Source organism: Lampris incognitus, chromosome 6 (genome assembly GCF_029633865.1).
Source record: "Lampris incognitus isolate fLamInc1 chromosome 6, fLamInc1.hap2, whole genome shotgun sequence".
NCBI lineage: Eukaryota > Metazoa > Chordata > Actinopteri > Lampriformes > Lampridae > Lampris > Lampris incognitus.
The window spans coordinates 25,522,072-25,547,378 of NC_079216.1; the positions used below are offsets into that span (position 1 = coordinate 25,522,072).

At 42.2% G+C, this 25,307-nt stretch overlaps 1 protein-coding gene across 2 annotated transcripts in view; it reads right to left on the minus strand.

The window, feature by feature from the left end:
• nup93 (nucleoporin 93) overlaps window positions 1-25,307 on the minus strand; it is a 133,536-nt gene that overhangs the window by 72,596 nt on the left and 35,633 nt on the right. For both annotated transcript variants that reach the window (XM_056281890.1, XM_056281889.1), the window contains exons 3-6: window positions 22,356-22,473; window positions 17,127-17,189; window positions 2,535-2,663; window positions 705-779 (exon numbers count right to left, since the gene is read on the minus strand). In XM_056281890.1, the coding sequence (XP_056137865.1) occupies window positions 705-779; window positions 2,535-2,663; window positions 17,127-17,189; window positions 22,356-22,473 (385 nt within the window). The remainder of the gene's footprint in view (window positions 1-704; window positions 780-2,534; window positions 2,664-17,126; window positions 17,190-22,355; window positions 22,474-25,307) is intronic.

Consider the following 25,307-nt stretch of genomic DNA (forward strand, 5'->3'; position numbering starts at 1 on the left):
CTGCTATACTAACACCTAAATTGCATGACATTTGGTGTGCTGAGGCAAGACAATGAAATTAGCTATTATGACCAGTCTCACGATGTCATAACAAGTACTTAGAAAACTGAATGGGGTTTCTACTGTTTTCATAGGCTGAGTCAGAAATACAGGCCATTTTTTTTAAGTGTCTGTGAATGTTCTCATTCATCCAGGTCATGGTTATCCAAAGGAGTTGAATCAAGTGCAACTGGACTTGGTATATATCCGTGAAGACATTTCGCCTCTCATCCAAGAGGCTTCCTCAATTTCATGCCTTTCTGACTAGACCAAGCTAGTCTGACTGGCTGGTGATGAGACTCAGAATATATCCTCTAGGAGTCGTTGTCAGAGATATTGATATGCGTGGCTCTTTGTGATCCGATGTTTACCAACGCCCGTCGCTAACAGAGCCATAGATATGAGTGGCTCTTTTGTGTACCGATGTTTGGCCGCGCCCGTCGTTATCGGAGCTATTGATATGCGTGACTCTCCTGTGCTCCAATGTCCAGCCGCGCCCGTCGCCATTTTTTTAAGTGTAATACTTAAATTATTTTGTTATCAACTATGCTATAAACCAAGCCATAAAGAAAGAAGAACAAAGGTAAAGAAGGAAGAAGAAGGAAATGATGACAATTCCCTACACAGCAATTTCCATTGTATGGCATTGATGGACAGCAACTCACCTGTTGTCCATAGGCTACTTCCACACTGTCCAAAGCGCTCCTTCCTGCAACTGCGACCTCACTCACAAAACTAGGCTGCAATAGACAAAAAAAACCACAAGTGTGTGTGTGTGTTTGTATATCAAATGAAACAAAGAGGCTGTTTAGACATGGTATTAACATGCGCCCTGGGTGATCCGATTACAAGTTGACAGCTCTAAGTACTTCAGTTCACACCTGGCATTAGAACGTATTTCCACATGCATCTCCAGTGACCACTTGTGACTGAATCTCACTTCCTCGCTCTATATGAAAGTAAACTTGTATGTGAGATAAACTGTGAACTAAATATAAAACTTTTTATTAGTTAGGCCGAACACTTAGACCCCTTCCGCCCCAGCCTCATTCCTAATGGTCAAATACAATAATACCACATCTCCCCTTTCTTTTTTTGGGATTTTTCCCCTCTTTTTCTCCCCAGTTGTATCCAGCCAATTATCCCACTCTTCCGAGCTGGCCCAGCCGCTGCTCTGCGACCTCTGCCAATCCGGGGGCTGCAGACTACCACATGCCTTCTCCAATACATGTGGAGTCGCCAGCCGCTTCTTTTCACCCGACAGTGAGGAATTTCACCAGGAGGACGTAGCGCATGGCAGGATCATGCTATTCCCCCCAGTTCCCCTTCCCCCTGAACAGGTGCCCCGACCAACCAGAGGAGGCGCTAGTGCAGCGACCAGGACACATACCCACATCCGGCTTCCCACCTGCAGACACGGCCAATTGTGTCTGTAGGGATGCCCGACCAAGCCGGAGGTAACGCGGGGATTAGAACTGGCGATCCCCATGTTGGTATGCATTGGATTAGACCGCTAAATTACCCAGACACCCCACATCTCCCCTTTCTAAAGAACAAAAGGGTGACTATCTTTCTCTCACCACACTTTAGAGGATTATTCTGCCTATTTTGTAGAAAGGTCTGCTCTTATCTAATTCCTGTCAGGAAGAACAATGTTAACATACATCATTCAGCAGTTGTTCAAGCTAATGTAAATAAGCAATTACTGTTTCTTCAATTGTCAGTGTTAAAGTGCTCAAAACTACACCCCGTTAACAACAACTAACATAGGCTTTGTTAACATAACACAGAAGGTTTTTTTCCACGTTCTTATTTCAGCTCTCAGGTTCTTTTTTTCAGTTCACAGGCTAAGTCTACTAGTTAGTTGGTTAGTATTAATTAATTAATTAATTAATTAATTAAATTCATAGTCATAAGAAAAAGTTCAACAGCTGAACATTTCATTTTTCATAAATATATTTATGAGGCTATAAGCTTACAAATGAAATTGAACGTCTGTGCCCTCAAGCCTACTCCCCGTCTTTCTGTGATTTAAGTTACATTTCAAGCAAAATGAAAAAAACAAAAAATCACTGTCAGAAAGCAGGCATGTAATGTCATAGGCATGTCATAAATAATAGATGGCTAAGAAAAATCTGCCTAAATGGGTGAATTAACTCAACGACCAAAACTAAACGAGTTTCCTAGTTGCTGATAGAAAAACATTGTCGTCTTTCCCTAACAAGCCCGAACATAGCATGAAATATCAACAGAGTAGTAATTCGCCATCTTGTGTGAAGTTGTCTAATTTGCGCCAGCTCCATGTGTGGTGTCAAACTAGCCCCATAGCCTTATCTTTTAACATTTCAGAAAAATAGCTTCTTCTTTTTTTTTTATTAGAACTTTTACAGTTATGGTGTGCTGAACAAGTACTGTTTTACTCAAATACATATTTTTATTACTAACATAAATCTTTAGAGGGTTTTTCTCATATATGAACTGCCAGTGTGCTGTACCTCCACATCTTGACTGATGTCCAGTGCATCTTCCCCTGCTCCAAGAAGTGTGTTTAACACCCTCTGCTTCACCTGCTCCCACTGCACCAGCATGGACTCGCGATGGTACTCTTCAGCCAATAGGAAAGTCTGGCAGAAAGAACGTGGGATGAAGAAAGTTTGAAGTGTTGGGTATTAGGGAAGTGAAAGCGAAGGATGAGAAAGAGGGTGGGTGGTAGATGGGAAAAAGTCAGTAAAAAGAGAGGAAAGAATTGAGAAGGGAGAAGAAGCAGGAGGGAAGAGTGACAGGGAAATGATGGGGAGGGAGAGAAAGGGATAAAATTCATATTCCTGACAGTAGGTATTTTATTTAAAATGAGCCGGCTAAGAAGCTCTCCTGCCATTGAGTTCGAAGGAACAGTAGCTGAAAAGTCTTTCTAGGGGGAGAACAAACTCATAAGTACAATCACACATAGATGTGATACAAGAAATCCAGCAGGTCCAGATGCAGGTGGACAGACATACCAAGTAGGTTTGTGATAATAGCAAATGGTGCATCCCAATAGAGCACAGGAGAAACTTACATGAAGTAACAGCCCCAACGACAGCCTGTTTGCTTATGTATGTGCTTCCACACACAGCAGATTTAGCATCAGAGTTGTAACAGCGCCAAAGATGACTGCATCTTTTTTAAATTTCCCCATAGACATATATGAGTGAGATCATGGGAAAATAACTGGATTAGATCACACACACACACACACACACAGGTACACGGTATGTTGTCGACCCATTCGGTACAGCCTCCTACGCGACCGCCCCACCTCCACACCAGGCAGGTACAGCCGAGATGAAACTGACCATTATAACTGGGCGTACAATGCCAGTCCACACCAGGCAGGTACAGCCGAGATGAAACTGACCATTATAACTGGGCATACAATGCCAATTATCGGCGTCATGTAGAGGGACTATGTGGCAGAATGAGAGACAGTTTCCGAGCCACCATGAGATGGGGGACAATAAAGGCCTGTAGTCAGCAGCCTGGAGAGACTGTGTCTGACCTTTTAGTCAGATTGATTAAAGTTTTCAGGGAAAACAGCAGTCTAGCACCACCAGCGCCGCTGAACGAACGAGATGATTCCCCATATGAACAACAGCTTAAGACCTGTTTCCTGGATGGCATGGAGGAAGAAATCCGCCGTCAGGTGCACAAACACTGTGTGGGCTGGGACAGAGGACGTTTGGCTGCTGTTTAAGATCATGCCATCCATCCATCCACCACTTATCCTGCTCTCAAGGTCACGGGGATGCTGGAACCTATCCCAGTAGTCATTGGGCAGCAGGTGGGGAGACACCCTGGACAGGCTGCCAGGCCATCACAGGGCCCACACACACACACACACACACACACACACACACACACACACACACACACACACCCTAGGGACAATTTAGTACGGCCAATTCACCTGACCTATATGTCTTCGGACCGTGGGAAGAAAGGAAACCGGAGCACCCAGAGGAAACCCACGCAGACACGGAGTGAACATGCCATACATAGGATGACCCAGGACGACCCCCAAGGTTGAACTACCCAGGGGCTCGAACCCAGGACCTTCTTGCTGTCAGGTAACCACGCTAACCACTGTGCCACCGTGACGTCGTGAAACAGAGACACAAACAGAGAGACCCAATATGAAACTCTCAGTGACAAAAGCACAACAAGCCAAAACTCAGTTGACTGACAAGCTTCAAATGGTGCAGCTGGCACAATTCCAAGCTCAACAGAGCATCAACAGAGGCAGAGGGAGAAGCGGAGGGCGTGACGGTCCCCCTCAGAGCAGAGGCTGAGCTCCAAGTAGAGGACCCCAGAATGCAGGCCATCAAAATGAGAGGTTTTGGAACTGTGGGGCCCCTGATCATTAGGCAAAAGACTGTACCAAACCAAGGAACACACGGGAACCCACTGGATACACACGCGGTGTGTACACCGAAGATGAAGCGTGACTGGCGGTGGGGACAAGGCAGATTCCAGAGTCTGGTGAATAAACCCCTGACATCTCTCTCTCTCTCTCTCTCTCTCTCTCTCTCTCTCTCTCTCTCTCTCTCTCTCTCTCTCTCTCTCTCTCTCTCTCTCTCTCTCTCTCTCTCTCTCTCTCTCTCTCTCTCTCTCTCTCTCTCTCTCTCTCTCTCTCTCTCTCTCTCTCTCTCTCTCTCTCTCTCTCTCTCTCTCTCTCTCTCTCTCTCTCTCTCTCTCTCTCTCTCTCTCTCTCTCTCTCTCTCTCTCTCTCTCTCTCACACACACACACACACACGACAGCCAAAGTGCATTCAATATGACAAAAATGAGCACATTTGAGAATATACCTGAAATGACTTTGGAGGTGGCAGGGGAACATTTTACGTTTTTGGTTGACTCTGGAGCTAAGCTTTCAGTAATAAAACAAAATGAATGTCAAATGCCCCCCGAAATTGAGTGGTAGATATATTGACACTATAGGAGCATCAGGTGTTACACAGTAAGAGTATACCATGCCATTGTCAGTCGTCATAGAAGACCATGACAGAATAAAACACTCTTTCCTCTTTTCCAAATGTAGCCCTGTGAATCTGTTAACCAGAGATTCAATGTGTGCATTGGGCTTGGTATTGCATTGTACAGAGAAAGGAATTAAGGTCACCAAAGTATCAGACATCCCAGGTAAGGATGTAAAATTAGGGTATGGCAAGCCACTGTACAATATATCAATGGGATCTGCTGCCATCGGGGCCGATGTCAATAACCTCTGATTTGCTTAAAATATTGCACACTCACATGTCACCATAGAACACGTTCATAGAAGATTCTGATTTGCATATTAGAGCCAATGTAAGTGAAGGAGTTGATGAGTTTGAGAAATTTTGGTTCAGGCAAAGGAAAAAAAGTAATCTTATGACTAGTGATTGGATGTATTGGGATGATATGTGTGTATTAAGGGTTGTGCCAACCCCTGCCGTAGCCCAGCTCCACTGGGATTGTAACTCAACACCACATGTGCCTATAGTCAAAACAGTTGGCATGCAGTGGGAGGATTTAGGGCCGTGGGTCACTCAGTGTTCACAAGACCACATGTGGGAAAACTAGGGGAGAAAGAGCGCAATACTCACCCCGAATGTAAGCATGTAGATGCCCATTTTAACTAACCCAAGAACACATACTGTCTATGTCAGGCACAATATTCGCTCAAACCAGAGGTAGTAATAGGCATAACACCAGTGTTTAACAAGTTTGCTGGCAGTAGCAGTCATTATCCTATGTGCTCATTCATCAGTGAAGACATCCATCTTTCCTGTTAGAAAGATAAGACCGCAGAATCAGCCAGCAGAGTGGTGATTCATACAAAGATTTACAAGCAGTAAATGCAGCAGTGCCTGTGTGCACCCAGATTCCCAGTATTGGTTTGCTTTCAAGTCTCAGGGTAAAACATATATATGGGCCAGGATGCCACAAGGTTATGCAAAGTCCCCAGCAGTCGACTCACAGGTTTTGCACGCAAGTCTGGACAGTTCCGGTAAGGAGTGTGCTGATACAGTATGTTGATGATTTGATGATCTGTTCATCAACAGAACAATCTTGTGGGATTGGTACCACTGCATTGCTAAAATATCTGACAGAGCAGGGCCACAAGACCAGTCTAAGTAAATTGTAATTTGTATAGGAAAAAGTCACCTTTCTGGGACAAGAGATCTCTAAAAAATAATAAAATAAAAAAAAGGTAAAACATTGAGCTCAAAACGAGTGGAAGCCATCCTCAAAATTCCAAAACCTTGCACTAAGAAATAATTGATGTCATTTTTGGGGATGACAGGATACTGTAGACCAGGGGTCTCCAACACGTCACTCGCGAGCTACTGGTAGCTCACAGCCCCTTTTCAAGTAGCTCGCCAAAGTTTTAATGAATCTTTCATAAATTTGAAAAAAAAAAATTTTTTTTATTTATTTCTGATTTTCCCCTTTTTCTCCCAATTTAGTGGCCAATCGTCCCTATTTTAGTTCCAACACCCACCCTCGTACTGCATGCGTTCACCAACTGCATCTCTCCGGCCGGCAGTCTTGAAGGAGACGCCTCGCCACTTCCGTGACAAGACGAATCCAGGCCGAACCACTGCTTTTTCCCACACACACCCAGAGACGTTTTTATATGCCGAACAGAAGCCGACTCTGCCCCCCTCCCCAAGACAGCGCTGCCAATTATTGCTGCTTCATCGAGTCCAGCCATAGTTGGATCTGATGAGACCGAGGCGCGAACCCCGGTCCCCAGTGGGCAAATGCATCGACACAAAGCCGATGCTTAGACCGCTACACCACCGCGGACTATAAATTTGAAAACTTGATGAGTAAAATTTGTTTGGTCACTTGGAAAACCTGCTTACATTTATATCCAATCAAATTCACAGGTGTCCGGCCCCTCCTTACACGAAATGATTATTTGCCAATTAGTTGTCAATCAAACAGTTGCCCGGCTGTCAAGCTTGATGAGTCAGTGGTGATGTGAGACGGACAGCAACCACGACCGCGGCAGCTGCCCATACCAGTAAGAGGCTAAAAACATACTATTCTCACGGAGAGTGGGAAACAGAGTTTTGTTTCACGAATGTAAACGATAAGTGTGTGTGTCTGATCTGCGGAGCTAGCGTGTCAGTCGGTAAAAAATGTAACGTGGAGCACCATTTCACCAAAGTCCACAGCAAGTTTTCACGGGCCTTCCCTGCAGGTAGCAGTCTACGAAAAGAGAAGATAAAGGAGCTGAAAACTACGCTTCAAAGACAACAGTCTCTGTTCACAAGACCAACGAAGAAGGCCAGAGCAGCAACGGAGGCTTCGTTTAAAGTGGCGCACATCTTAACCAAGCACAAAAAGCCCTTCACTGATGGCGGGATTGTAAAGGAGGCTATGACTGCGGTGGCTGACACGTTATTCAGGGACCACAAAAGTAAGACAGAAATGTTGTCTGCTATTGCCGATGTACAACTGGGTGCGAATACTGTGGCAAAGAGAGTGTCTGCGCTGTCTGTGGATGCGGTAAAACAGCTGGACTCGGACACAAACAGGTGCAAATGGTTTTCAATTCAGTAAGATGAGTCTGTCGACTCCAGCGTTGCAACCCAGCTAGCTGTTTTCATTCGGATGGTGTTTGATGACTTTTCCACCAAAGAAGAGTTTTTGACCTTACTTCCACTGAAAACCGCAACCAGGGGAGTTGATATTTACAATGCAGTGAAGGACTACTTTGTAGAAAAAAAGATCCCTATTGAAAAGCTGGAGTCTGTAACAACTGATGGAGCCCCTGCTATGACAGGTCGTCACTCAGGATTTATTGCGCACTGCAAAGCGGACCCGGACTTTCCAAAGTTACTGAACTATCACTGCATCATTCACCAACAGGCTATATGTGCAAAAGTTATGGAATTTGGCCATGTGATGGCGCCTGTTGTTAAGATCATCAACTCCGTTCGAGCAAAGGCTAAGCAACACCGGAGCTTCAAGCTGTTGCTGAAGGAATGCTCTGCGGAGTATGGGGATCTCCTCCTCCACACTGAAGTCAGATGGCTAAGTCGGGGTAAGATACTACAGCGCTTTCTTTCCTTGCTGGGTGAAATCAAGGCATTTATGGAAACGAGGGAGGAGGATACCACCCTATTATCTGATGCAGAGTGGCTACTTGATCTTGCTTTCCTGACAGATGTAACTGAGAAAATGAATGACCTGAACCTACATTTACAAGGCAAAGATAAAAACATATCTGATATGATCAGTGCTGTCAATGCGTTCAGTGCAAAACTGTTATTGCACATTCAGCAAGTGAAAAACAAAAGGTTTCAGCACTTCCCCTGTGTCTCAAAGATGTTGGAAAGTCACACAGGCGCAGCCAGCGTTTTAAATGTTTCCAAGTATTGTGACCTCTTGTCAAGGCTTGGACAGGAGTTTGCAGACAGATTCAGTGACTTTGAGAAACTTGAGCCCTGTGTGACATTTAAGGCCAACCCCTTCATGGATGTGGATATATGTGAGATTTCAGGACAGATTGCTGAACTTTTCTGTGTTGATCCTGTAGAAATGGAAATTGAGGTAATAAACCTTCAAAATAATGTGCAGTTAAAGGCTCAACAGCATTCTCAGCATTTCTGGAGCTTAGTAGAGCCAGATAACTATAAGAATCTTCACCAAGCAGCTCTGAAAATGTCTGCTTTGTTTGGGTCTACATACCTCTGTGAGTCTGCCTTTTCTGACATGAAATCAAAATTCAGAACAAGACTGACAGATGAACATTTAAATGACTCCATAAGAGTGAACCTGAGTGGATACACTCCCGCATACGCCTCTCTTGTTAACTCCATGCAGTGCCAGTCATCTCACTAACTACAAGACTGAATACACATCACACATACAACTGTACATGTGAATACTCTTGTGAAGTGATACAGTGACATGTGGACAGATATAACAAAATGACAAGTGAGTAAGTAATAATATCCGTGAATTTGTAATTGCATTTTGTTTTGACAGCATTCAAATTTTAATTTAAGTGTGAGATAGACTAGAAAGAAATGCATGCAGAAATACAGAACGCACATGCAGGTGAATTAAATACTTTTTGATATGTTTTAATAAAAAATGTGAGTTGTGGAAACCAACATTTTGTGAATGTTCAGGCAAAACAAGCTTATTCAGTTTGTTTGGGTTTAAATAAGTTATGAGAATAAATGTAACAAAACATGAGTAGCTCTCAGCCATTTTCATTTTGTAAAAGTAGCTCTCAGAGGAAAAAAAGGTTGGAGACCCCTGCTGTAGACATTCAGATCAAGGTAGGGACTTTGAGAGCCAGCTGGTGAAAGAGTTGATGACCATGTTGGGAGTGAGGAAATCAAGGACTTCACCCTACCACCCACAAGGAGATCCTCAACCTGAGAGATTCAACAGAACACTTTTAAACATGCTAGGAACTCTTGAGCCCAGTCAAAAGTCCAAATGGAGTCAACGCATTGCACATCTGGTACACGCGTACAATTGCTTGAACTCTGGGGAGAGTCCTAATTCGAAACCTCGGCCTGGAAGGGAAACAAAAGCTTGCTGACCGCGGGAGTGCAAGTCCTTATGTAGTTGAGAGTCAAATGTCTGATCTTCCTGTCTATCACCTTAAGCCTGTGGATGGTTTGGGACCCGTCAAGGTCATGCACCGTAATCATATTCTGCCATTGGGAAAAGAAGTCAGATTGAGTACTGAGGTTGACTCCAAGCTTGCTCCTTCTCCAAGAGCCTTCAGGCGAAGAAAAGTAAAAGAGAGGAATCGAACCCTCGAGGTTCACAGAGATGACTCCACTGCTGAATTGCTCCTAGGAGACCAATGTTCTTCAGACTCAGAGTCCAATTATGGGAATTATCCAAAGGACTTGATCATGGACACTCCTCTTCGAACAACCAGAACAAGTTGTAATGCCCACACGGTCCAATACACCTACACCTGCTACGGAAGTACCAGAAGTTACTGCCAGTTCAGAATCTTCAGAAGATCCATCTGCTCTAACGGAAGAGAGTGCTGAGATAGTAGATGACGAAAGGGTAGGAGAATGGGGATGTCCTGTAGAGCATTTGCACTACAGACGAATCTGATACAGTGAATCCAGAATCAAAAGTACAGAAATCAGACAGAGAGAAAACCAGTAGAATGTTTGTCTTATGCAAAGCTCGGAGAGCCACGTGCAAAATGTATAGTGGTGAAACCTACTAGTGTTTATTCAGTTATGCCACACACAATGTATTTCCCTGAACGCTTCAATAGTTATCATTCATAGTGGTGTAACTCTTTTGCTCAATGCATGTCATGTGTGAATAAGGTATCGTTCTTTCCACCTACTATTATACCAGTCATCACCATTTGAGTGTCCAGTTAAGGTACCTGGGGTAATAGGTTAACTTGGTTCTGTGTCATGTAGCCCAGCATGGGGCACGCTGGATATTTGGTGGGGGAAGAGTGTAGAGGCCTGCCAAATATGGGAATATGGATATGTGAAATATATTTTCTAGTCTGCACGGTTATGCATGTTTCAATATGGGTAAAGCAAGTGGAGTACTGCATTTGCCATAATGCTTTGATTCTTTTGTGAGCTTCAATATCCTGCTTAGCTAAGCCAGTGTAATTTCAGTTTAATAGAGTGCTGTACTCTAAGCCAATGAGAGACCACTTTGGGGGTGCAAACAAAAAAAAAGAGAGCGAGGGAGAGAGCGTTCCGGAACATGGCAGAGGAGTTTGTCGACTTATCATTTTGTTGGTAGAAATTGAGTTTAGTGTCGAAGCGAGTAATATTTTGTGGACTGAAATATTGTATTGTAACAGTTTCAAGTCCTGTGCATCTCGACATCAACTCATTCTTCCCCAGTTTGCCATGGAAGTTGGCTAGCCTAAAGCAGTTAGCTTAACGTTAGCTATTGTGCTTACCGTTTTGATATTTTTCTTACTTAGCTAGCTTTGTGAAAGTGTATAGGTCTAACTATCAAGTGTGGACGCATTGCCAGAGCTGCCGTGGGATCAGTCATCTATAAACACCAGCCGTAGTTTGTGCGGGGAAACCGGAGACAAGAGGATTTCGCTGAAGCTAATTAGCTAAATAGCGCCGGACCTTCGTGATCAGTATGGACCTTGTGGCATTCATCAACACTACCCTGTTGCATTATCTACCCACCCTGTGGACCACTCATGAATCGTTTGCGTGGTCACATGAGAAAGAGGAGACTATTCAAACACTGACTATCAACATGTTCCTATTGGGAGTTTGTTCCATTGTGGGGGGTTTTTTTGTGCACCAACGTATGGACCCCAATGTTTAGAAACCCAAGTGCTGGGTAATATAGTTCACTACTGCTCTGAGTTTATCTTTTATTTGGAGACTTTTAATCAGGACTTTGTCTGATATTACAAATTAATTTTCAGGTCAATGTTGTTTAGTAAGGTGTTCACTTCATATATTTGATAGCTTTTCAATTCTTTATTCTAGTATTTGGTTTACAATTCAAGAGGGTTATTCCTTTTTTTTATGTGATAACATAAGAGGGATTTGGTTGTTGTTGATGTGATATTATAAGAGGGATTCGGTTGTTCTGATACGTGTTGAGAGAAGGAAAGATATAAGAACAACAATAGCCTACCAGAGAATAAATGTCATTTCTTTATTATTGTTGTCCTGAACTTTCTATTATTCTAAGGTTTATCATTTACATTAGGCCAACTCAACACCAACCACACAGGATCCTGTTTAAGGAAAATTGAAATAGTAGCCATAGCTGTCAACAAGGGATTACATAAAGCAAGCAGGCTGGTACGGGGAATGTCTCCAGTGAGGTGTTAAAAATGTCTGTGAACACCGGAGACAGCTGATCAGCACAGTGCTTCAGCGTGGAGGGAGACAGAATCTGGTCCAGCTGCTTTGCAGGGATTCTGTCTCTTGAACAACCTGTTAACGTCCCTCTCCAGGATGGAGAGAATCTTCATTGGGGAACGGGAGGAGGGGGCCTCCAAGGTGAGCAGTTCTGGAGAAGCCCGGGTCCCTCCTAAGGCAGGAGAGGAGGAACTGGTGGATTGGGTTACGGCGGATGGTGTCAGGACCGACCTTTGGACTGTCTTTCAAATCACAATAGTACTCATTCAGATCGTTGGCCAAGCACAAGTCATTATTGGTGGAGACTCCACTAATAAAGACTTGTGCTTGGCCAAGTGACTTGCTCCACCTAATCTGCAAGATATATCACCTCAGCCCCAAATCCATGAGGAAGCTGAAATCCCTGGGATCTGAACTTGGAGTGTCGGTCAATGCACCCAGTGGGGTGAAAGGGACAAGGTGGCTGCCCCATGTGTCAGTTTGACTACCTTCTTAAAACCAGCGAAGGATGGCAACCCCCTGAGATCTGGGCAGTCTACTGCAGCTTATCTGCACATGGACCACCTGGCAGGTGCCTCGGCCAATTCCGATACAGCTGGCAGAGCAAAAAAGGTTAGTATCATCTGTTCTGAGTTGGGCAGTATTTCATTATTGAAATCATTATAATGTTTGTGTTGTATGAGAGTTGAGATTGAGAACTACACTGATATATTTGTAGATCAAAGAGACCATGGAGGATGGCATATTTGTGGCATTCTGCCACTTCCTGTCAGACCTTTTCTCATCAATCAGCCAGTTAAGCCTGCTGCTCCAGATAAATGATGTCATCCTACCTCAGGTAAGGGATACAGAGAGAAAAGGGGGCCAGGGGGGTGCCATTTTATTTTTTTTGGCAAATTAATATGCTTTTATATGCTAGTAAGAAAATAATTGTGTCTTCCTATGGCAGCCAGACCCAAACCTGATGGTATGCTGTCTAAGTTCCTGGCAGCCATGAAGGAGCAGCACTAACAGAGAGGAGGAGAAACTGGGAGACAGGGGTTAACTACCAGGTACACATATGTACTGTATAAAGTCTAATGTTTATTTCATGTTAATAACATTTACTTAGTGTTTTCCATCGGTAGGCTCCGTTATTTTTAGTATATAAACATGGCATGGTCATTGTCACTGTTGATTTGGTCACCAGTACTTTTTTTTTTTTTTTTTTTTTGCAGAATATCCTGGTCCAAATCATGCTGGTGCTCCCTATTTCATCAGCAGTCTGCAAGAGAAGCTTCTCAACACAGAACAGGATCAAGTCAGATGCGAGGGGAAGCCTGCATATTGATACTGTGGAGGACTTAATCCGAATCAGTGTTGAGGGGCCAGAGCCAATGAAGCATGATGCCAGGCAGGATGTAAGGCTGTGGTTCTCCCAGGGAAAGAGGGCCAGAAGGCCCCACTATAAAATCTGGCCCCTCTGAGTTGAACTGCAGGGGGTGAATGAATGCTGCAGCTGTTAATTGAAGTTAAATTGTTATTTGTCTCCAGAGGGGCAGTTGGTTGTGCAGCAGTAAATTACACAAGACAAACACCAAGGCGATTAAATACAACATAGAATACATAATGTAGAAACGTTCATGCTGTTGTTGTGCTTTGCTTTTATTTGATACCATTTTTGTTATGTTTTCTTTTAAAATTCTATGAGAAGATGACCTATTTTGTTAGCCACTGCTTGTGGCAGAGCAATTTAATGTTCAGATTAAAAACATTTTGCAAATATCAAGTCTCGAGTCACTGTGGTATACAAATTAACACAACTATTCATCAGCATGCAAGGTCATTGTGTAATACCATGCGTTACTGAGAGAGAAAATAAAGGGTGCGACAAAATTATGTGCTGGTGCGACCAACTGAGAAAGTTGGTAGCACCAGTGCTACCAGGGGAAAAGTTAGTCTGGAGCCCTGAGTGGAGCTGTTGGCCTTCGGTTTGTAGTGATCTGTCTGTGGTCCTTCCAGACAGAGGCCGAGTTGTTTTCTGTTGTTAAAGTTTGTCAGGTTACAGTCGTTTAGCATCCCACACTACCTTGCTAAACCTTTATTTAGACTCTTTAAACTAGACTTTGTCCCCACTCCTAAACACTTCCTCCTTTGTTAACCTTAGTTGTAGTCCAAGGTCTGTCACTGTTGTAAATAACCCTGGTTTGTGATGGTACACAGCCGTCCTCAGAAGCTGATGTAAGATGTCACAACCTCAGTATACTCATCCAGACTGTTAATGGCAGTCATACAGACATCCAGTCACTGCAGTCCATGCACGCACGAAGATCCTCAACAACTTCAATTGTCCACTTCGTAGTTGTCCTCACAAGAGGTTTAGAGTTTTAATTTTTGCCTGTATGCAGAAATCAGGTGGACCATGACTAGTGTCCCTGTGCAGCGCAGGGGTCTGCATGATAGGTACGATTGGTTGTTGTGAAACAGTGATCTAAAGTGTTCTCCTCCCTGGTCAGGCATTTAACCAGCTGATGGTATTTAGGTAGTTCATGGCTCTAAGATTCCCTTTGTTCAAGTCGCCAAGAACAATAACAAAATAGCCCAGATTTGTCCGCTCCACACACAGTATGTGGTACAGAAGTTGTTTCCCTGATGTTCATAAGCTCTTCTCTGATGAAAGAGCTGCTGGTATTGTACCAAAACACTGAGTTTGCAAACATAACAAAATAAAACAATGCATACCGAAACACCAAGGCTGCCATTCGCGATGCCGTCTTGGTGCCCCCCCCCCCAGTAAAAGTATGCACTACAAATGTTCACCTTGGAGGTTATGTTAATATATGTATGTGGCTTTCAAGAAATTTAATCTATTTTTGTGAATGTTAATTTTTAAGAAATTCAAATACAGTGTATTCTCGTATGCAGCCTGGGAAGGTGCAAAGTGTAGCTATCAGGTTTGCAAAACAAGAGTGAAAACAGTGCAGCCAAAGAAAAGGGGTGTGGTGACTAACATAATATTACTGAAAGAAGTTATTTCACTTCTTTGGATCTTAAGGACATGTATCAGCATCAAACAAAATTGTATTAACTGAGAAATTTACACTTAGACAAGAGGGAATGAATCACAGCAACACAATATTTCTGCATTTTTTTCTTGATAGCTTTTTTAATATTTTTGTGCCATTGGCGACAGCATAAATATATTAAATTAACAGTAAATGACTCAAAAATTTTAGTTTGAGAAATTTAAGAAAACAAATATTTAATAAAAGTATGTTGTAACAGAACTATGTATGGCAGTCGTGAGGAAGTACATCGCCAACAAAAAAGGGATATGAAATTTTCAACTGCCCGTCTATAGCAGTATAGCACTGTAATATTTACAATTTCTTGCCAAATAAATCAGATGTGCTCAATTTCTAGACTCCTCCAAAATAACCCCAAGCTGTTTTCCTACTCGGGAAGAGAGAGCAATATTGGGAACACCAAGTCTCTTAGCTCTGTGTCTGAGAAACCATTTCATAACCAGTCCCTGGCGGCATGAACTCACGTTTGCAGCAGCCTCACCCAATACCAGTGTGGGAAGATGACGGCGCAAACCTATGTTTCGGCTGGGAGAGTTTAGTCTGCTGCCACCTGTGGGCCCAGTGACCATGGCCCTGGCCGGAGCTGTGCCCAAACAGGTAGCACCGAGGACGGTTTGACAGGATGCGGAAGCAGGGAGGGCTAAGCTAGCTAATGCAGACCAGCAGTTCGGATAACACTGGGGGCAGTCTGGCAGCAGCCTCGCCTGGCGTTGACTGTGTTTTTGATATTGTCGTGTGGAGTGTAGGGAGGTGTGTTAAGAGTGTCTGGCTGAGAGAAATTGTGTTGGATCGGCAGGGGGAGTCTGGTCTGCTGCGTCCGGTGGTCCCAAGCACCACGGTCCTGCCCGGAGCTATGCCTGAAGAGGAAGCACCAAGGGCAGTCGGACAGGAGGTGGAAGCGGGGCAGGCAAAGCTAACTGCTAGCCCATGCAGACCAGCAGTTCTGACAGTCATCCGGGCTGGCGTTCGCTCTCTTGGACAGTGATTTTTTTTTTTTGGAGTTTTGGAGTTTTTGTAGTTTATCGTAGTTTGGATATATGCGTTGTTGTAGTTTGGATATGTTTTTGTCTTTGTGTTGCACTGCTGTGGGCTGGGGGAAACGATATTTCATGTCATTTCATTTCATGTACGCAAGTGCATGAAATGAAATGACAAATAAATGTTCCTGATTCCTTAAGATTAACATTAGTAGGGGATTAATGCCACAGATAGAGGAAATAACTTGTCAGCAAACAAGAAATTAAGGTAAAAGGTTTTGGGGATGCTGAGCAAAGGCTAATTTTTTATTGAAAATCATCTCAGTTCTATTTCAGATGAAAGAGGGACAATATTTAACAAGTATCTACCCAAAAGCAAGGCAGCTTTGATTTTGGAGGACAAGATACAAAGAATGCCATTTGGCTAGACCAATGACATCTAAGGCTGGGCACACGAGAAGACTTTCCAAATTTGAACCCATATTAAAGACAGAGGAGACCTCACACATAAAGGACAGATTTTTGAGATTTCTTATCAAAAGCATATCACACATTAAACGATAATCCTTGCCATCAATCAGAGTCCTGACTGTCAGAACCATTATATCTTAAACCAGCAGCAGGTGGGAATACAATTTGGATACCAACTGCCATGAAAAAAATCCATGAAGAAAAACATTCGCAGAAACTGTCATGGTCCAACTTGACTTTAAAAGCAAACATGAAGGTTGACTGTCAGACAAATTGTATGGTTTTGTGTGCACTAACTGGTGGGAAAAGATGAACAAATGAAAAGGACTGTTAAGTTCCAAAATTTCTGCTTTCCAGCTAACTTTGTTTTCAATGGCTTTTGTGGCTTTCTGCTTGAGATTCTCCTTCTTGCTATTCAACTCACACTGCAGGATTTCCAGCTGTAAATATCAAACATATCGGGATGGGCCTAACTGACTTGCAAGTAGATCAGGAGGATAAAAATTGATTCCATAAATAACACACAACAGGATAATCTGGGAGGACAGTCGGTTCTGAGCAGCCTCAAATTGTGACATCCCCCTATCCTCAACAGGGAAAAATTGGACTGAAAATTGAGCCAATTATCCTCTAGTGTGTGCCCTGCCGAAGGTAAAACAGACCCCTTTCTGACAGTTGCTTACCCTGCGGCGTGACTCTTCAATGGCTGACAGGAGGGCGTTGTCCCTCTCATTCTTCAAGAAGCCCTATGGATAATAATAATAACTTTACTTATATAGCACTTTTCTAAAACAATGTTACAAAGTGCTTTGCAAAGAAATAAAACCAGACAGGGCAAAAATAAGAGTAAGACCCAACAAGAGTAAAAATAAAAACAGTATAAATGAATAAAAACCAATATCAAACATTTGTAAAAACTTTCATAGAAAGAAAAGAAAATTTCAAGATGAGATTTTGAAGAAGGTAGAGACTTGGTTTGTCTTAGTTCAACAGGAAGAGTTCCATAGTGTGGGGGGTCTAACCGCAAAAGCCCATTCACCCTTTATAACACACTGGACCTGGGAATAACCAGCAGGGCTCCATCTGCAGATCTTAATGGTCGAGGGGGTATATGTCAGGTCAATATGTCACAAATGTATGTAGGAGCAGGACCATTTAAAGTGTTAAAAGTGAGCAATAACATTATAAAATCAATTTGAAATATAACAGAGCCGATGTAGGTAGGCAAGCACAGGAGTGATATGGTTATGCTTCTTTGTCCAGTAATGAGCCGAGCAGCAGCGTTTTGTACGGTGAAAGGAGGTCTTGCTGATACCAGCAAGCAATTGATAAAAGCAATTGATAAAAATTACCTAATTTTGGAGATTACCTTGAGCTGGAGAAAGCATGACTGAACAACATGTTTGATTTGATTATCAAAACTGAGGTTAGCGTCGAATATTATCCCAAGATTCCTAGCAGGCTGCTTTACACTATCTGACAGACCACCAAGATTAGCAACAAAAGGGCTGATGGAATTTTCGGGACTGAACCGAATGACCTTGGACTTATCATTAAATTTGAGAAAATTTTGGACATCCAGGATTTAATGTCAGAGATGCAATTTATGAGATTTGCTAAGGCCCTAGGATCTGTGGGTTTTAGTAGTATGTATGACTCAGAGTCATCAGCATAAAAATTGAGCACATAGTGATTTTGAATGACTTGGCCAAGGGGCAGCATGTATATAGAAAAGAGAAGGGGGCCAAGAACTGAGCCTTGAGGGACACAACAACTCAAATGAGCTACCGAGGAGGTAGAGTTCCCCAGAAAAACAGAAAAGGTTCTGTTGGTGAGATAAGAGCATAATAAGCTAAGAGCCAAGTCCTTGATGCCAACCCAAGTCTCATAGCAGACACAATAAGTTGCATTAGAGACACTATTGACTTTCTGAAGAGAGACAAAGGAGGGATAGTTCTTAATTTAGATTTGAATAAAGCATATGATAGGGTAGATCACGGATATTTATACAAGGTCTTAGAGAAATTTGGTTTTAGGCTGGCAGGATGGATTAGAAGAATATACGATAGGGCAGTTAGTTGTGTTAAAATCAATGGCACAGTCACAGACAATTTTAAGATAGAGAGGTCAGTCAGGCAAGGATGTCCCCAATCGGCTCTGCTGTACTCCTTGTCGGCAGAACTGACAGCGGTACTACTGGAGGGAAATGATAGAATTAGGGGTATAGAGTTACCAGGAGGGCAGGTAAGTTTAGTTTATCAGTATGCAGATGACACGGCAGTTACAGTAAAGGACAAGGAAAGTGTAGTTGAGGTATTAGATAGTTTAGAGCTGTATGGTAGGGCATCAGCGGCTAAAGTAAATATAGATAAGAATAAGATTAAAAGAGAAAAAGGATTATTTCAGGGTGTTAGGTGTGAGATATCGAATAAGATTAAGAAGACATTGGGGTTTTGGAAACTTAGGAGGGTGGAAGCTGAAAGGGAAAGTGGTGGTTGTGAATGGATTAGTTATGAGTACAATTGTGTATGTAATGAATGTGTTGGATGTGCCTGAGAGAGTGTTGAACGAGATGGAAAGAATGCTGAGTGATTTTCTGAGGGATGGGAAGGGAGCTAGGATAGCAAAGGAGGTGATGGAAAATGACTATGAAGATGGTGGGTTGAAGTTAATCAGTTTTGGGGTGAAAAAGAAAGCACACAGTAAGAACATGATGTGTGTGGTGTGGGAATGGAAACATTTATGTATGGGTTTGTTGAATGTTGTGAGCTGGAGGGATACATGTTGAAAATGAAAGAATTGAAAAGTAGATGTTAGAGAGGTGGGTTTGTTGACAGAATGGGATGGAGAGAATTGTGGTTGTTTGGGGTGGCTGGCAAAGTGAACGGATGTAATGTTAATTTATTAAAATATGTTTTAAGCCATGCAAGGTTTGCTGTCAAGTTAAGGAGGAATATAGCCCATTACGAAAAGAGGAAAGCTGAGGTGTGGAATATTTTTAGGAGTATAATCTGTCAAGTTAAGGAGGAATATAGCCCATTACGAAAAGAGGAAAGCTGAGGTGTGGAATATTTTTAGGAGTATAATGGAAAGAGATGTTTATATGTGGTATGGTTATGTTAGAGAAGAAGAGTTTGTTGGTGGATTTGTAGAGGGGAGCACTTTTGTTGTGATTAGGGAAGGAGGGAGGGTAATGTTGGATTTCAGTTAAACAGTATACTGTGTGTGGTATATCAGTGGTGTAGTCGGGGCCATACACACGTATACACCGTATACTTACCTTTTTCCCGGGGCTGTTTGCGTATACTGACTTCTAAGGATCAATATTTGCGTATACCCTTGGTATACCCTCTTTTTAACTGCTTAACAAGCCCGTAACCTACTGTCTTTTTTAGCTTTCCATACCTCTCCCAGGTCACAAAGAGTTAAACTGAGTAGAGCGTGGAACAGATGTAACTATGAGCGAATCGCAGCCTTTGAGTAGTATGGTTTCAGCCAAATGAGCCAATCAGTTGGTCTGACGTTGAGATCTGTCACCGCCAGGCACTGCATCGAGCAGCTTCTCGAGGCATTCACACTTCACAGACGTAAGAGAACGGTAAGAATATCCCCCAAGTGAACCTAAATAATCGATATATTTGCTATAGCATGATAAAATTACTTAATCACTGCCATACTTGTAGAACTAAGAGGCTCCATCCGCGCTGTTCGTTGCTGCAGATACGAATGCTCGGATTGCCGTTTGCCATTTTTCTAACCTTAAGTTAATATTAGCTAGCTACCATGTTAAATGATTGTGAGCAAGGCTAACATTGCTAGCCAACTCTAAAGTGGACTGCATGCTTAATTCCCTTAGTTTATGCAGTTTTTTGGCCGGTAATTTTTTTCAGATTACCCGCCATTGGCAGATGAGCCAAAATGTCTTCATATTTTAGCTGTTTGACTGAGCTGATATAGCATAAATGACTGTATACATGTAAACAAAAAAATTTTCTGAGCTCATTTAGCATGTGACTGTATAAATTACTTAATTGTATTATTATTTGTTTGTTTTTTTGGAGAAAATGATACACTCAATGTTACTAATAAACAAAACAAATTGACAATGAGCTGATGTAGTAAAAGTGACTATGTATAAATGTATTATTTAACTGTATTGTTTGTTTTTTAGAGAAAATTATACACTGTCATGTAATGATTCTCATAACATTACTAGTAAACAAAACAAAATAAAAATTGACTTCTCTTGTGTCCATTTTTGGGCTACCAAAAATTGTCCTCGGCTACCAGGTTTGACCTGTTTATAAGTGTGATGTATTGTTGTTATAAGTGATTATTGTTGCTCTCAAAATATGTTAAATTGCATAGATTTATACTATAGTCTTAAAAAATTTCTCGGGGGGTCATGCCCCCGAACCCCCCTAGTGGGGCTGGGACACATGACCCTGTAGTACACCACTTTTTTTTTAGGACTACACCACTATGGTATATGTGTATTATTTTTTTTATTTCTTTGACTTGGTGGGGGGTCTGTAGGCTGGAAGCCATGCCAAGGCCTACAGGTTACCTCACAATTTTCTGTTTTGTCTACCTATGTTGTAATTTTTGATTCTTGTCCTCTTTGAATCTGTAGAGTTTGATGGGTTTGTGAAACGTTATACGTATTTCCCTATTGGTTTGATATATCTGTGTTGTATTTTGAATGTTTTTTCTATAGAATAAAAGAGAGAAAAAAAAGTAAAGAGTTCATCTTTGTCTTCTTGTGTTGTTTGGGAGCCACCCTGTTCTACATTTACAACTTCACTCTCCTCCATGTCACTCGTTTTTGGAAATCCCATAGCACAATTCTGCCCAAATCACATAAAGACAGTATTGCCATTGAGCAGTCATCTCCACTGATCAGCAAAATAGTACCGGATATACCATTAGGAAAGGCTACCATGGTGAAAACGATATAGCTAAATCTCAACTGATGAACAAATTCCTACACTTGAACAGTATATGCCATCACATTGCTGAACCCTAGTGGACATTTGGCCAAATATTTCAGTAGCAACTGACTGCTGTTTTGATGTAACTGATTGCTGTTTTGATATGACTGACTGCTGTTTTGATATAACTGACTACTGTTTTGATGGGGCTGATTGCTGTTTTGGTATGGCCGACTGCTGTTCTGATGTGACTGACTGCTGTTTTGATATGGCTGACTGTTGTTTTGATACATCTGACTGCTGTTTTGGTATGGCTGACTGGTGTTTTGATGCGGGTGACTGCTGTTTTGATATAACTGACTGCTTTTTGATATATCTGACTGTTGTTTTGATATAACTGACTGCTGATTTGATATAACTGACTGCTGATTTGATATGTCTGACTGCTGTTTTGATGTGGCTGATTGCTGTTTTGGTATGGCTGACTGCGGTTTTGATGTGACTGACTGCTGTTTTGATATAAATGACAGCTGCTTTGATATAACTGATGGCTGTTTTGATGTCTGACTGCCGTTTTGATATAACTGACTGCTGTTTCGATATATATAAGTGACTGTTGTTTTGATATAACTGATTGCTGTTTTGATGTCTGACTGCTGTTTTGATGTCTGACTGTTGTTTTGATGTGACTGACTGTTGTTTTGCTCTAACTGACTGCTGTTTTGATGTCTGACTGCTGTTTTGATATAACTGTCTTCTGCTTTGCTATAACTGACTGCTGTTTTGATATAAGTGACTGCTGATATATATTGTGCTTTTACTTCAGCACTGGTTTTGCTCTTAGATGCTTGTTTAGAGAGAAGATGCACTTATGGACTCTGATGACTACTTCTCCTAATTTCCTACGTTAAACGCACTTATTGTAAGTCGCTTTGGATAAAAGCGTCGGCTAAATGACTGTAATGTTATGTAATGTAGCACCTGTATTTCAGTGTCTCTGACAGGCTCCAAAGGCTCAAAAGTGGTGGCAGCACTCAGACTCTCCAATCTCTGGGAAATATTGAAGATGTCAAATCCCCTTGAACCCAGGAGGATTGACCTGTAAAAGAAAAAGATGATGAGATGGTTTAAGTAGGGCTACATAATTTGGGATTAAATAGGAATCAAAATTTGTGTTTATAATTGAGATTTTATACGCGCATGCACACACACACACACACACACACACACACACACACACACACACACATACAAATAGATACTTTATTGTCCTCCAAAACAATAAAGGCTCTAGTAGAGAAACGTGTCCGTGAGTTAGAGCAGCTTCTTTTGGCTAGAATTACATTAGACTTGACAGGCACTCCAGATAGCCTTAACCCCAGGCCTGACAGCAGACTTGCTATTGTTAGAGCTAGCTAGACCTTATTGGTAGATGTGGCAAGGTCTGTCTCTGTTTACCAGCATGGGAAGGCTATTAAGAGTAAGCCACAGGTTGTGTGGCTCTCCCGACTGCAAACCGGTTGTCGCCACTCACCAGCCCTGTTGGTAGTCCTACCAGCCAGCGTGCCTCTCCCACTCCAGATAGCAGAGTAAAGCAATGCACGCTAGTGATACGGGACTCCATTACCTGCAATATCAGATTAGCTTCGCCAGCCTTGGTTCACTGTTTACCCAGGGCCAGAGTCTACGACATGAAGGGTAATCTTAGGGTTCTGGCATCACAGAGGGAGAATCAGAGAACCCAGGCACACAGCAGCACTACTTGGAGCAAAATTGTTATTCATGACGGCACCAATAATAGTAGCATGAAACAATCAGAGATTACAAAAGCAACCCACATCAGGAAGCTTGAGTTTGCCAAAAAAATGTGTCAGCATTGATTAATTGTCTCTGGTCTCTTACCAGTGAAGGGTAATGATGAGATGTACAGTAGGCTCAACTCAATGAACCGCTGGCTGGCTCATTACTGTAATGAGCAGGGATTCAGCTTTGTTGTTAACTGGCCTTCTTTTCAGGGCTGCTCTTAGCTGCCTAAAGTGGATAGCATTCGTCCTACTGGGAATGGCGCCACTCTTTTGTCGAGCAATATACATAGATAGCTGTCTATTTTTAAGTTGACACTAGGGACTTGTCATTCAGCAGGCTGCAGGTAATTAGAGCCTGCTAGGTTTAAACCTAGTATGGAACTCTAATTTAGTTAATATGTTTAGTCAGGTAATTTCTCATAGTATAGATTATCATACTGACAGCTTGGTCTACAAAATTGAGATGTTTCCCTACTCTGCTGTATTGCTCCCACGCTTTCCTCTTTTAAATGAGTAAATCACAATAATTTACTGGGTAGGCACGGTGGCCCATGTCCAGTGGTTAGCACTGTTGCCTCATAGCAAGAAGGTTTTGGGTTCGAATCCCAGTCCAACTCAGGTCCTTTCTGTGTGGAGTTTGCAAGTTCTCCCCATGGCTGCGTAGGTTTCCTCCGGGTGCTCCGCTTTCCTCACACCATCAATAAGACAAGCACATTCGGGTTAATACTCATTTATTTGCCCCTGAGCAAGGCAATTGAAAGAGGAACTAGAGTTGGTCCCTGGGTGCTGCAGGTGCCCACTGCTCCTATACAATAGGAATGGGTTAAATGCAGAAAACAAATTTCACTGTAATCGAACAACTGTTACAATGACAAAATAAAGTGGCTTTCTTCTGATAATCATTCCTACCACTTTTGGTGGTGAAGTGTTCAACAAAGTAACTAATAATCTACAGAACTAAACATCTAATATTTTTAAAAGTGTGACCACACATCGTTCAAAGCGTAGGTCTTGAAAATTGTCAACTAATAGTACAAGGTGTCCAATTCCAATTAATATTTCATCTATTCGTAGCTCTAAAGTTCTGCCTACTACTGATCACTTCAAGCAAGATGCTTAAATTTCGTTTCATAAATATTAGATCACCGTCTGTCAAAGCCTTACTAATAAATGATCTGATTCATGAACATAGTTTTGATATGATTGGATTATGTGAAATATGGCGGAAACCAAATGTTTTCCTTCCCTTAAATGAAGCTCCCACGCCTGAATATATGTATGCCCATGTCGCTCAGGTGAAAAAATAATGTGGGGATGTCGGCTTAATATTTAAGTCTATTTTCAATTCAACTTTTACACTTGAATCTTAATTCCAAACTTTTGAAGCTCTTATTCTAAGTCCATCTCCCTCTGCCACGAATAGACTCTGCTCAGTCCAGATTGTGATACCTACCTGAAGCTTTGGCTCCTTTCACTGTAGAGACTGACTCTTGAAAATTTCCCTAGCAACTTAAATGTGGCCCCATCTAGTCTCTTCGATTCAGTTATACCTTTCACAACCAGAGCTAAGCGACTAAAAAGGCTTACACCCTGGTTTAACAAAGAGTGGTTTAAGTGGGCCTGCGGTTTAAGTGGGCCTGGAGGAGACTGGAACATAAATGGTGACAATCAAGTTGATGAGATCATAAACTAAATTAGTTCAACTCCACCTACTCCTGCAGATCCTATCTAACCAAATTCATATCTATACAATGAGCAGTAACGTGCAGTGAGGTCCATGGCCGGGTAGGCAGTGAACTATATTTATTTATGCCAGAGAGAGGAACAGGCAGACTCCGCCTCAGCAGCCTGCATTCACGAATCCTAGCTTTGGGAGCAAGTCATCCTTAATAGGGCATGCCTTTTATTGATAAAACAACAAGTTTTACATTACTTTTTTTATTATTTCTTACAACAATCTAAACAAATGAAAGTTTAAAAAAATAAATACATAAAAATAAATAAATGTAGCCCGGTTGAGAAAAGGCTGGGTTTAGTACAGTTGTTAAATGCATGTAGTTTTACTGTGTCATTAGGGATTTGCTAATGTCTGAGGCTCACATCCCATCTGCCCTAAAAAAGAAGAAAA